At 36.4% G+C, this 13,778-nt stretch overlaps 1 protein-coding gene across 2 annotated transcripts in view; it reads right to left on the bottom strand.

Moving 5' to 3' along the window:
* Positions 1-13,778, bottom strand: part of WDFY3 (WD repeat and FYVE domain containing 3) — a 176,933-nt gene that overhangs the window by 82,185 nt on the left and 80,970 nt on the right. For both annotated transcript variants that reach the window (XM_081094948.1, XM_081094949.1), the window contains exons 22-28: positions 11,096-11,207; positions 9,138-9,328; positions 7,759-7,911; positions 3,519-3,592; positions 3,274-3,435; positions 1,472-1,566; positions 99-219 (exon numbers count right to left, since the gene is read on the bottom strand). In XM_081094948.1, coding sequence (XP_080951074.1) covers positions 99-219; positions 1,472-1,566; positions 3,274-3,435; positions 3,519-3,592; positions 7,759-7,911; positions 9,138-9,328; positions 11,096-11,207 — 908 coding nt within the window. The remainder of the gene's footprint in view (positions 1-98; positions 220-1,471; positions 1,567-3,273; positions 3,436-3,518; positions 3,593-7,758; positions 7,912-9,137; positions 9,329-11,095; positions 11,208-13,778) is intronic.

The raw sequence follows: 13,778 nt of genomic DNA, 5'->3' as shown, positions 1-13,778 counted from the left end.
TTAAAAAATATAAGTCATTAGAAATTCTTTCTTTTGCCTACCATGAATTAACTAGTAATAGCAACTGGTACCATCAATTCTAAAAAGATTTTACTTACTGCAAATTAATGCTTGTCTTTTCTTTAGATGTGTAAACTAGTTTTAGCAAGATATCTAGAAGTCTGTTCCTCAAAAGTATAAGATTAGCAGATACAAGACCTCCAAACTCTTCTTCAGTTCCTAGAATGAAAATAAATACATTAAATTGCCTAGTGTTGGATAAAATATCCAACCTTCTTCTAGGAAAATTCACTGAAAAATATATCTTTCAGAAAACATTTTTTTCTAGAAGTACTTTCCATTAAAGTGAACGAAAAAAAGGGTCTGTTAAAAGATTTCTTTTTAGAATCCTGAAAATTTCTTATTTACATTATCTAAATAAGTGATAATAAAGGCTGTGAACCCTTTTTAAAAAATATACTTTTATTGATTACAGAGAGGAAGGAAGGGGGAGAGACAGAAACATCAATGATGAGAAAGAATAATTGATGGGCTGACTCCCGCACACCCCCCACTGGGCATGGAGCCCTCAACCCAGGCACGTGCCCTGACCACAATCGAACCGCAACCTCCCAGTTCATAGGTGGATGCTCAACCACTGACCAACAAAGGTCAGGATGTGAATCTGGTTTTACATTAATATTCCCCTCCCCTACCAACAGGGAAAAATAACCAAATAAGGATTGAATAAAAATAAAATCCAAGCCCTGGCCAGTTTGGTTCAGTGCTTAGAGCACTGGACTGTGGACCAACGGGTCCCAGGTTAGATTCTGGTCAAGGGGACGTACCTTGCTTGAAGGTGCCTCCCTGGCCCAGGCCCTCACATCAATGTTTTTCTCACGTTGATATTTACCTCTGTTTTTCCCTCTTTCTTCTACTCTCTCTGAAGGATCAATGGAAAAATATCCTCGGATGAGGATTAACAAAAAAATAAATAAATAAATACATAAATAAAAAACAACAATCCAAATCCTTAATTTCCAGTTTCTTTTTGAAGGACATAGTTAAATTACGAGATTTAAGACTAAATAGTTAACAGGGAAATGAAAATAAAAGTAATAAAAGTAATATAGATATAATTCACAGTAGCAAGTATCTGTGTTTCTGAAGAGATGTGCATAAATTTCTAAAAATTAAAATAATGTTAAAATATCACCCTGGAAGAATCTGCTATTTAAAGGAACAATGTTACAAATCCTCTAAACATGGGGAAAATTTTTGTTTTTAGAGTAAAATTCACATCCTATTAAATTTTGTGTGATTCTGAACTTGTGCATATTATACATGACTGATTTAAGACAAATACATCTGCAGGAGACCAATGCAGTAATGGAAGGAGAAAAGTGACAGGGCAGCATCCACCTAAGGCAGGCCTGACCTGTGCCAGAGAAGAGGGCACAGGAATTAGTTCTCAAGGCCCAGAATCACTCACCAGTGTCAAGCTTCTCCTCATGGTTTATTTCCATAACGACAAATTTCTCACAAACTGCAAAGGTTGGTAAAGTAGAAGAAATAAACTGGCCAAACCTTTAAGTATAAGAAACAAAGGGTGATGAGTTTTATTCTTTTTTTCTCTCTCTAAAACAAATAACAAATATAAAAAAAACAAATAAATGAAAAACAGTTTTAAGTAATCTTTTACAGACCTTCAGGTGATCGCATTTGGTTTACCTCTCCTAGGACCATCACTATATCCATTATACACGGTGGGCAAAAGTAGCTTTACAGTTGTAAGTTCACCAGTTTATTCGTGTATCATTATTATTCTATTATTTTCCATACAAACTGTAAACCTACTTTTGCCCACCCTGTATATGTTACAATGCTTTAATTATACTTCTCCAGAATTGTAAGTCCTTTAATGCACTAATCTAAATGATTTCACAAATCAAATAGCATGATCCTAATTAAAATGTCCTAACATCTATATGCATCCACTGCAGTTAAGAACTTAGGTTTTGAAAACACAGGTAAAGTTAAAATCCTGGCTCTATCAGTTTTTAGTCTTGTTACTTGGGCAGCTAGCTTAACCTTTCTGGGCCTTAGTTTCTTAATTTTGTAAAGTAGAGAAAACGAAAAGCTCAATAGGTTTCAGTAATAATTTTAGCAAAATGATCACTAAGTACCAGGAGAAGAGTGAAATAAATGCTGTTCAGAATAACAATAATCTCCAAAATAATTTTCAAACTTCAGTTTTCATCTGTCATCAAGTTTAAAAAGTGCTTTTGAGGTAGGTAAATAAATGTGAATAATTTACATGTTACACAGATTGGAGATTAGTTTACTGGGAATACTCTAATGCAGTGATGGCAAACCTATGTCACGCGTGTCAGAGGTGACACGCAAACTCATTTTTTGGTTGATTTTTCTTTGTTAAATGGCATTTAAATATATAAAAGAAATATCAAAAATATAAGTCTTTGTTTTACTATGGTTGCAAAGATCAAAAAATTTCTATATGTGACACGGCACCAGAGTTAAGTTAGGGTTTTTTTAAATGCTGCCACGCCGAGCTCAAAAGGTTCACCATCACTGCTCTAATGAGTAGGTGTGATTTCACTTGTGTCTGGAAGATTACATGAAAAGTGATGGTCAAGGCCAGTTTAAGTAATTCTCTGTTTAGAAAATACTTTGGTTAGGCAGTTTTTTTTTTCCCTTCCATTTTCAGGTAAGATGCAAATTATCATATAAACACTAGAACCTTCTACAGCCCATAAATAGGCCTTAAACCATATTTCAGATTAGCAGCAAAAATAATACTCACATCATATAAAAGATTAGAATATGCAAAAATAAAATATCATCATTTGTTTTGAATAATAAAGAATATAAAGAAGGCATGCTCACTGTGTGTGTGTGCGCGAGTGTGTGCATGTCTGTGTGTGTGTGTGCGCGCACATGCAGGCATGAACACAGAGAAGTAACAGGGCATGGGGAAGAAGGATTGAGAATCCCTACACTGAACACCGTTATGTCCAGGACAATCGATTACATTGGGCTCATTCCTACATCTTTGCTCAGCAATATTCTATTATTAACTAGTGGCAACAATTGGCTTTGTTTACAAAGGTGAGATACTAGACATGCATGTGGTCTGTGCCTTACAAAAATCTTGAACGGTATTAACATTACAGATATCATACAGGCATAAGAACCAATTACAATCATCTCATTCATCTTAACCTCAGTGATACTTTCAGTTAATAAACAGATAAATACAGACATTTTCACTACCTGAGCAGATCATAGCTGCTAGGAAAACCTTGCAGTAGGAAGCTCAGCACATTACTAATAGCAGCAATGGTAGGCTGGGATAAAGACATATCTCGAAGAGTCAGTAGCAGCTTTGGGATTAGCTGGAATTCCCTCATTAATTTGGCATTCTTTGAAGCTTCACTATAAGAGAAAGAAGACTTTATACACTGTACTATAATCTCTTTAATAACTAAACAACTAACTGTATAGATATTAATGAATACCTGGACTCTGTGAGCAGTTCAATGAAGTGTTCAAATAAGGAAAGATGAAGTTCATATGGTGCATGAAGCCAGACCTATGATAAAAATAAAGAATGGTGTATATAGGGTAAAAAATACCCCAAATGACAATTCAACAAACAGAAATGCAGCTCGGAAACTTATTTCACTCATGAATTAATTGAATAAACCACTTTATTACAATTTTTACTTGGTGAAATCCTATAAAACTGCTTGTACATATGATTTCTGATTCTGTTTATAAAGGAATAATTACTATGGAAATTACACTGCTGAAGTAATCAGCTGAAAAGGCAAGATCTAGGGAAAGTTTCTCTGGAATCAATGACTGAATACTGAACACAAAAACAGGATATAATGAATACTGAATGCTATATAGTGAATACAAAGACTGAATGACTGGAATCTTGTGTGGGGTCTGAAAGAATTAACTACTGTAAAGTAGTATATCACACAGTTCCTGGAACTAACAAAGCTGGGACCGGTTTGCACTCCCACCTCCCAGAGTGTGGAGACTTTGTAATACAAGGGGAACTGGCAGTCTCAGAAGTGTAATATCTTAGTGTGGGGCTAAGTTAGCATTAGATTAAAGGTTTTTCTATGTTCACCCTCACAAAGCTTAAAAGTATGTCTTAAAAGGATCAAGATAACTGCAATGCCAGAGCAAAGTTCAATACTCTTTTAAAAGAAATACAACAAAACCTAGCACTTAACTATGTAAAATTTAGCATGCAATCAACAATTATCAAGTACACAAAGACAAAAAAGAAAATATGACTCATAAATAGGAGAAAAATCAATTATTATAAATAGCCCCGAAATGACAGTGATAATGAAATTATCAGGACCTTAAAAAATGTGATCCATATACTAAAGAATATAACAAAAAATATGAATATAATGAGAAAACAGAAGATAACCAAAGGTCCAAAATGAACTTCTGATGAAAAATAAAATATTTAACATGAAAACTATACTATATGAAATTAACAGCAGATTAAACATTGCAGAAAAAAATTCAGTGAACTTGAAGACATAAGGACACAAACTAATAAAAATTAAGCATGAGAGAAAATGCTGAAAAAGAATTACTAGACAGAGCATTAGTGACTTGTGGTACAACATCAAGCAACCTCCGATATGTATAACTGAAGTCCAGAAAAGGCGGGGAAGGGCGCCAGGAAAAACAGTTGAAGACGTAACAACTAAAGATTTCCCAATTCTATAAAAATGACAAACTCACAGATTTAAAAAAGCCAACAAATCCCAAAAAAGAAGAAACTAAAAATGACAATGGGGTGACTGAAATCATTAAAGTATGAAAAAAAAATTAAAAATGTCAGTGAGAATTGTAGTGTATGCAAAAATCTTCTTCTAAAAAAAAGGTTTTTCAGACAGAGAATTTATAGTCAGCAGATGAGCACTGCAGGAAATGTTAAAGGAAGTTCTTTAAGTAGAAGAATTATACAAGATGGGACTCTAGATCTACACAAAGGAATAAAGAATGCCATGCTACATATGTGGAGAACTATAAAAGAATTTTTTTAAAGTGTCTAAAAGATAATTGTTTTAAGTTAAAACAATAAAAAGTATTGTGGGGATTATAAACATAATAGAAGTAAATGTCTGATAACAATAGCACTAAGAATAGGAGGAAGAAATGGGAATGTATCTTCACAAGGCTTTTATACTACAGGTAAAGGTAAATTGTTACATATGTATGTATATTATAAATTCTAGAACAACCACTAAAAGAGAAAATGCTTGTGTACTATTACAATTATTGCATTTATGTTTATCGGGTGGATGTTTTAAAAAGAGAGTGAATTAAGTATTTATATATCACTGTGGTTGGGGTAATTAGAAATGCTACATAAAGCCATAAAGTGAGCAAGGTAAACAAAGCCAACATTGGTAAAGCACCTAATTTCTGACATTTGTATACTAGATTTTAATCAGAAATCTGAAACTAAAGATAATTCATGATTTAAGTTTCAGCCACTAGATGAAAACAAAACTAGGATTGGTTAAGTCCTCCCATAATTCTTTCTGCAGACCTTCATCTCTGTGCTTTCATAGTTTTTAATTGTTTATTGATTTGTTTTTCTCTTCTAATGGACAAAATGCCTTCAGGCATGGACTCTATCTTTACTTTTAGAGCCTTAGCCCTAATACAATGCCAGGTTCAAAGATGCTCTATAGGCATTTGCTCAAAGAATGAGAGGTTTGTGTTTTAGAACTTGAATGGGTAGGAAGGGAAATCACTGCAAGTTTATTTTATGTTTTATACCTGATATGACTAAGCCTTAGAAAGAATGAGATAAGAAACACAGGGTAGCCTGAGGAAAGAAACAAAGGATAGCCTGAAGAACGATGTAACTATAGAACATATCTAAGGGGGGGGGGTAAGAAAAATTGATTAGGGCTTAGAATCTATACAACTTAATATTGAGCTGTTTATAAACAGGGAGGAAGAAGCTGATTTTTTCAATTTCAAGCCTCGGTGACTGGGGGAATGGTAGTGTTAATAATAGAAACCGAAGTTAGAAGGAAGAACTAATTTGGGAAAGGATGTTAAGTTAAGGTGTTGCTGGGACATAAAAATGGAAATGTTGAGGAATAAGTTAGAAATAAGTCTGGCATTCAGATGTCAAGCTAGAGATTTATATTTGAGAATCAACTCTGTAGAAATGAGGCTCTAGAAATGGGTGAGAATCTAAAGGAAAGAAAGCAACAAATAAAGGAAAAGATAAAGAAGTGAAATTGAACACAGTTGTATAAATCAATGAAAATTTCATGCCACAGAATTATGGGGAAAGTAGCGAGAAAATATAAGAACCAGGATAGTGCTACCTGAAAGGTAGCAAAAAAACGAGGTGATGCAAGAGGGAAAAAGACTGCATCACATGCTACTGAGAGTTGCGGGTACTGAGAACTGGAATCCTCCTATATAATAAAAGCCTAATATGCAAATCGACTGAACAGCCGAACGACTGGTCGCCATGATGCTCACTGACCACCGGGGGCAGATGCTCAATGCAGAAGCTGCCCCCTGGTGGTCAGTGAGCTCCCACAGGGGGAGGGCCACTCAGCCAGAAGCTGGGCTCACAGCTGGCAAGCGCAACGGCGGTGGCGGGAGCCTCTCCTGCCTCCATGGCAGTGCTAAGGAGCAGTGAGCAGGCAGGCAGTAAGGAACAAGGGGTCCCAGACTGTGAGAGGGCGCAGGCCAGGCTTAGGGACCTCCCCTTCCCCCATGCACGAGTTTTATATAGAGCATATAGGCCAGGCTGCTAATAAGCTTTTAGAATAAAGTTTTAGTAAAGCAATTGGGGCACAGAGCCTGTCTGTCAAGGATTTAGAATAACAGACAAGACAGTGCTTATAGTAACTATGAGGAAGAAGAGTAAGGGCACAGACATTACAGTTAGCCAATATTAAGTGCCTGGCCCCATTCTGGGTGGTGGGAATACAAAGAAAAAGAAACTAGGTATGATCTCTGCACACACGGAGCCTACAGTCTCATGGGAGGAGATACATATACAGGGTGGGGCAGAAGTAGGTTCATGGTTGTTCATATAAGAAATAAGACAATAACTAATAAAATAATAATACAAGAATAAACTGTGTTTCATATACTCACAACTGTAAGGCTAATTTTGCCCCATCCTGTACTTATAAAACATATAGTAGTCCATTAACTACTGAGAACAAGAAGTTAATGGACAAAGGATATGCAAGATCAAGCATTGCTTTGAAAGGACAGAGTAGAAGTTGTTTATGGTAATAGGACAGTAGAAATGAAAACTTGTTATTCTGAAAAAATGAATGATATTTTACTATGAAGCTACTATTAACCAAAATTTCACATCTATCTCCTATTTATTGATGAAAAGTTTCTACTCATCAAAAGAATTATTTGATGAAAATATTTGCCTCACTTAATGCCAGAGGCAGCAGCACATTAGCAACAGTTAGGCACATGCATTGTACCATTTCACTTCTCTACTATTCGTAAAACTGAATACCCTTGGGGAAAAGGAATTCCATCATTACCCTATTTGTTGTATTTTATGAATGAAATTAAGTTATAATTATAGTTATAATGATATAACTATAGCACATATCTAAGAAACAAAATTGTTTAATAGTTAACTCTATTGTCATACAGAGTAAGAGATGGATTCACTGATTACACATTACCAGTTAGGATTTATGTACATACTTCAAAATCACAAAGTAGATCCTGGAAAGCAGTTGAATTGGGAATAATGGAGGTCTCGTGTCCACTGTCAACAGTTCCCACCAAGGAAAAAGTTAGATGGAGAATATGGCTGTTAAGAAGGGAACGTTTCTTCTTAAGTAGCATTGCCAGCAACTAAAAGAAAGCACACCAAATGCTTGTTATTAATCATACTATACATACAAACATAGCAACACAGATACACACACACACACACACACACACACACACACACACACACTAGAGAACCCTATGTAAAGTAATTCCTGAGACTTCTAAGCTGATTTCTAAATTTTTATTATAACAATATAACATTAGAGAAAATCTAAAAACCAGGGTAATCCCATTCCTTATGAAAATATCCACTTTTACATAAACTTTGTTTTTAAATTGTTGTTGCCATCATGCATATACAATTTGCTATTCTTTTTCTCTATATAACCTCTATTAAAAGGATTTTTTCTCTTGTTACAACATAGTCTTCATAATTAGAATTGTAAAAGGTTGAATGATATTCTATGGAATGTTTACAGTATTATTAGTCATTTGCATACTCTTGGAACATTTAGGTTATTCCTATTTTTTCATGATCAACAACGCTGCTATGAATCATTGTAAGAGTTTTGCAAAACAGAACACTGATCAAAACAGTGTGATTAAATCTACAGAACAATGTAGTAAATAGTTTATCCATGCCTAATCAACTATTGGCTAAAGCTAGAGAAGGCATTGGCACTTCAATTACACTACAATGATTTTATCTTACTCCAATACCTGCTTTTCTTAAAGGAACTTTCTGCCTAAATCTAGTAGAGATTGTGAATATGTGAACGCTGCATATTTTTAATCCCACACGAGTTTTCAAAACTAGCAATGGCACAGTTACTGTACAGTGGGTCTCACTTCCTCTAGGTAAGCAAGGGGGGTGTATAAAAGATGGCTGGGTGTGGAGGGAAGAGGTAAGGAAAATGGGGAGAGCTCTGCATCTGTTAATGATCTGGCAGTCTCCAGAGCAGGTGGTAGCATGACCCTATATCATTTCAGTCTTATTTCCAAAAAAAAACAACAGTAAACCATTGTTCTGAAAATATATTCAAATATATCAAAGCTATACTGAAATAACTTAGCCTAATTCAAGGGTTGAGTGATATTTGATGAGATAGGATAACAAAGATAAACCAAAATAAAGATAACAACTCATTCTCCCTTGAAATGTGTTAGTTTTAATAAAAACTACTAACTTGTAAAGGTGACTTGTCAATATAATTCTTCCAGAGTTTGAGAAAAATGAGAATAATAATAATAATTAGTTTTTCTTTTTATGCAAAGTAAAGTGAGAGCAAAGCTTTATGATAACAAACCTGGTAGCCCCTGATTCTTTCCATCTCTTTGCTGGCTAGTGGGTTACTCTTGACCACACAAACCAGGGCCTTGACTGCAGCATAGAGCCCCTCCACATCAGAAGCCATGGCCACCAGGCCCAGGATGGCTGCAGCTCCCCCAATGTACTGCAAAGTAGTGGCAACAGGCTTAGGGACAAATGTTCTTACTCCTGATTAAAAGACAGTGGAAAAAAAATTAAAGTCCCCATGTAAACAAGAACTGAATAAATCATCTTAAGAAGATTTAATTAATTATACATGATATTTTAAAAAAGACCTTTAATCCAAAAAAGAAAATTCTAAAAAAACCCTTGAAGGTAGAATTTGGGAGAAGACAATAAACATATTGTAATCAGTGGGAGGAGCGTGGGAGCTTAGTGGTGAGCAGAGAAGAGCTGGGTATGAGAACAAGCACAAATGTTTCTGTGTGGCTTTGGGCAACATAAGACTCAAAAGCACAGAGGGCTTGGGAATGCATTTCGAGGGGAGTGAGAATGCCTCACTAGGAATTGCTGGGGGTTAAACCCGGGGAGAGCAAAAGCACTTCAACTCTGGGAGCTAGGCAATGGGATGGAGAGGCCACTCTTGCGAGATGACATATTCCCTATAGGTTAGCCATGCAGAGCATATTACTGCCCATTACTCAAAGCTCTCCCAGTTATGCAATCTGAGTAACAGCACATCAGTGACCCCAGAAGAGCATAATTACATGGAAACACAGTACTGGGTCTAACTTTAGGTCAATTAAAAAAAAATTCACAGCTATATTTTAAAATGGCATTGTTCAAATTTCATTCACCCACTGATCAAGATTCAGATTTTTAAAAATAAAACTCATATGCATTTTATATTTCTATGTCCTTTAAAGTATTCACAATACTTTCATACCTTATGACACTGGATTTTGAAAACTACCTTCTAAGGTAAGTAGGGCCAGTATTACTAGTTTAAAGATGAGAAACCTGGGCTTAAGTATCTGGCACAATGCCACACCCTGACAGAGCAGGAGCTGGGACCTCAAGTTTAGGGTCAGGGTTAGAAGGTTAGGGTTAGGGTTAGTTCAATTTGAACTCCTCAGTCACTGCTCTTTCTACTATACCACAGCACTGCTGTATTTTTGCAAAAGACAGCACAGTGCTCAGTAAGGATTTGCTAAACTGAATAATAAAAAAAAACTACCATGTGCTTCAGCATAAAGAAAACATTTTTATCAATGCAATACACAATCAAAACAAAAAAATAGTCATGTGCACATCACTGGGACAATAAAAATTGCCAAGGATTAATAAACACGTAGGATTCTGACTGAAACAACACTAACTTGTTAACTGTTCTTGTTAATCTAAAAAGGAACCACCAATATCACGAACTGATCTACAAATTAAAATATATAACTACTGGCTCTGAATTTTGGGTGGTCTGGTTAGATTATGTCTCAAGACTATCTAACCAAAAACCAACTCTTCTTAAGCAGACATCAGGTACAAGGCTCTGCAGAATGTCCACTAGTTCTGACTTTTATTAGAGTTGGACTCACACTCTTTATACCCCTAAAGCTCTTATTTCTAGCTCATTTCCAAATAATAGGAGCGCTCATGAGTGCCACCCCTGCTGCACCAAACCTATAGCAATCATCACTATTTCCAAGTCTTTACATCTCTCCCTAAATGTACAGTGATATTTACCTTGAAACTATACAGGAGTATACAGTTAAGAGCTCATCAGTGCTAACAAAAGAGGAAAAGTTAATGGAAGTTTAATGAGCATATAATTTTAAACGTGAACTGGAGTTTGAGATTATTACTTTAGTCTCTAAACATTCCAAGAACATTACAGGTCACCGCTATAAAAGATGAACCACCCCTTACATGAGGAAAGTGAATGTATATGTGAAGGTAAATAAAGAAGTCTGGGACAACAAAGATGATTTGACTCACCCAAGTATCCAATCAGAGTGGCCCCAATTGTCCGGGCGGGCCCATTGAGATGTCCTGCTGCATTGTGTATCAACTTCACAGGAGTGGCATTCTCATGGGAGGAAATGCCTAACTGAAGAATAGGAAAGGAAAAACAATATAACATAGAAGAACAGCCTGAACGTTTTTCTTATTAAAGTATTGTTGACATACACTATTATATTAGTTTCAAGTGTACAACATAGTGATCGACATTTCTATATCTTGCAATGTGCTCACTACTCTAAATCTAATAACCATCTGTCACTGTGCAAAATTACTGCACTATTATTTACTACATGCCCCTTCACCTTTTTCACTCATTCCTCTACCTCCTCCCATCTGGCAACTATCAGTTTATTTTTTTGTTCCTATGAGTCTGTTCTTGATTTGTTTGTTCATTTGTTTTGATTTTTTAAAATTCCACATAAAAGTGACATCTTGTGGTATTTGTCTGACTTATTTCACTTAGAATAATACTCCCTGGGTCCATCCATGCTGTTGCAAATAGCAGAATTTCAGTGTGAACATTTTGATTGGGAAAGAAAAAAAAAAAGAGACATAATTTGGTAACAAATTTTCTCTCTCTCCGTACCAGAATATTAAAAACATGAGCATTCCTTTCTCTTTTTTTTAATGTGCAAACATTTCCAAAAGTGTGTAAACTCACAAAAAGTAAGTTAAACACAATCTACTCAGATAAAGATGGTGAGGGGGATCTTGGGAAATAGTTCAGGGAGCTTTTTGAATAAAACTCTGTCGTGGTTTAAAGGTTCTTATCACTCACTGCCTCGCAGTATTTCCACAGCCAAGTGAATGTCACATAAATTATGCAAAACTTTATGAATATACATAAAATATTCAATTTTGTGTGTGCACGCACGTGCGCGCACACTCACACAATGTGCTTTCAAGCAAATATAATCATAAGACTTTAATTTTATTGTTACCTGTAGAACCAAGTTTATGTTCCTTAGAAATGGTAAATATATTCACATACAAACCTCTGCACAAGAGTTGTCAATACTTTCTGTTCCCAAGTCCTTTCCTTGCAGTCTCTTGATTTCCTTCCCCTGGGGCTTTGCCTCCCATCAACCAAAGCAGCTTGTCAAGCTCCCTGAGGACCACCTTGCAAACCCAGTGTTGAGGCCTCTTAGTTTCCCTCCTGTCTTACTGGCTGCGACTCCTTAGCCTTCTCATCTGGCTCTGCTTCATCTCCCCCACTCCTGACACTGGAACATCCCAGGCTTCAGCCTGACAACTTTCCTCTCCTCTACTGACATCTACACTTTGGTGCGTGAACCTAGTCTCATGGCTTGTTTTTTAAAAGTTTTGTTTTGTTAATCCTTACCCAAGGATATTTTTTCCCTTTGATTTTCAGAGATAGTAGAAGGGAGGGAGAAAAGAAGGAGGGAGGAAGAGACATCGATGTGAGAGAGACTCATCAATGGGTTGCCTCCCACACGTGCCAGGGACTGAACCCTCGATCCTTACGTGTGCAGGTGAAGCTCTAACCACTGAGAAAAACCGTCCAGGGTCCTACTCTCATGCCTTTAAATACCATCTATGACCATCTAGACAGGCAAAACTCTTTCTTACCCCAGATTCCTATGCCCAATGGGCTCTGACAGCTTTAGTAACATGTCTGATATGCTTCTCAAACATCTCCAAAACATAACTCTCAATACCTCCTGCCCCTGAAGTATTACTCTTCTTGTAGTTTTCTCCAAATCAGAAAAAATTGACTCCATTTTCCTTGTTGTTAGAGCAAAATCCTTGGAGTTATCTTTCTCTCACAATTCATAGCCAATCTGCCATCAAAAACTGTTAGCTCAATCTTCAAAATATACCTCATATCTGATCATCACTTCTCATCACAGCCACTGCTATCACCCCATTATGATCATCAGCATATCCCATATGAATTATTATTACACTGGCCTCAAAACTCATCTCCCTGCTTCTACCTTTATCTCCCTTCAATCTATTCTCAATAGGAGGCATAGTAATCCTGGTTAAAAAGTCATAACATTATATTCCTTTGTCTGGAACCCTATAATACTTCCCATCTCACTCAGGTAAAGCCAATGCTTTTACAAGTGCCTATAAATTCTAAACAATATAGTGCCATTCCTCTCTGAGTTCCTCTCCCACCGGCCAGGCCTGCTCTTATTGTGCTCTCACTACACGTGCCTCTGCAGCAGGCACACACCTTCCTCATGGCATTAGTACTTGTATTCCCAGAACACAAGACCCTCCACCTATAATTATAGCCCACCCATTCTCCATGTTCTCACTGCTTGCTCCCTCACCCTTTCCAAGTCTGTTCAAATTTCACTTCAGTGAGGCCTCCTCTGACCTTTCTATTCAAAACTATAATCTTATCTCTTCCTCCTTCCCTACTTTGGCACTCTTCACCTTCTAACATACTTCGTCATCAGGTTATTTCTTCTTTATTGTTGTCTGTCTCCTCCATGACAATGAAAGAACCATAAAGGCAGGAATGTTTTCTTTACCCATTGATGTGTGCTGAACAAAATGATGCACATAGTAGGCGATCCAGAAAAACCTTTAGTTGTAGCCTTAGAAAAAGCAATTGTCTTCTTTAGTTTTCTAAGCTCAATTTCTCAAATTGACAATAAAACATAAGATTATAAACCATGCA

This window comes from Myotis nattereri (assembly GCF_964212035.1).
Source record: "Myotis nattereri genome assembly, chromosome: 1".
Taxonomy (NCBI): domain Eukaryota; kingdom Metazoa; phylum Chordata; class Mammalia; order Chiroptera; family Vespertilionidae; genus Myotis; species Myotis nattereri.
This window is presented reverse-complemented; position numbering and strand designations above follow the sequence as displayed.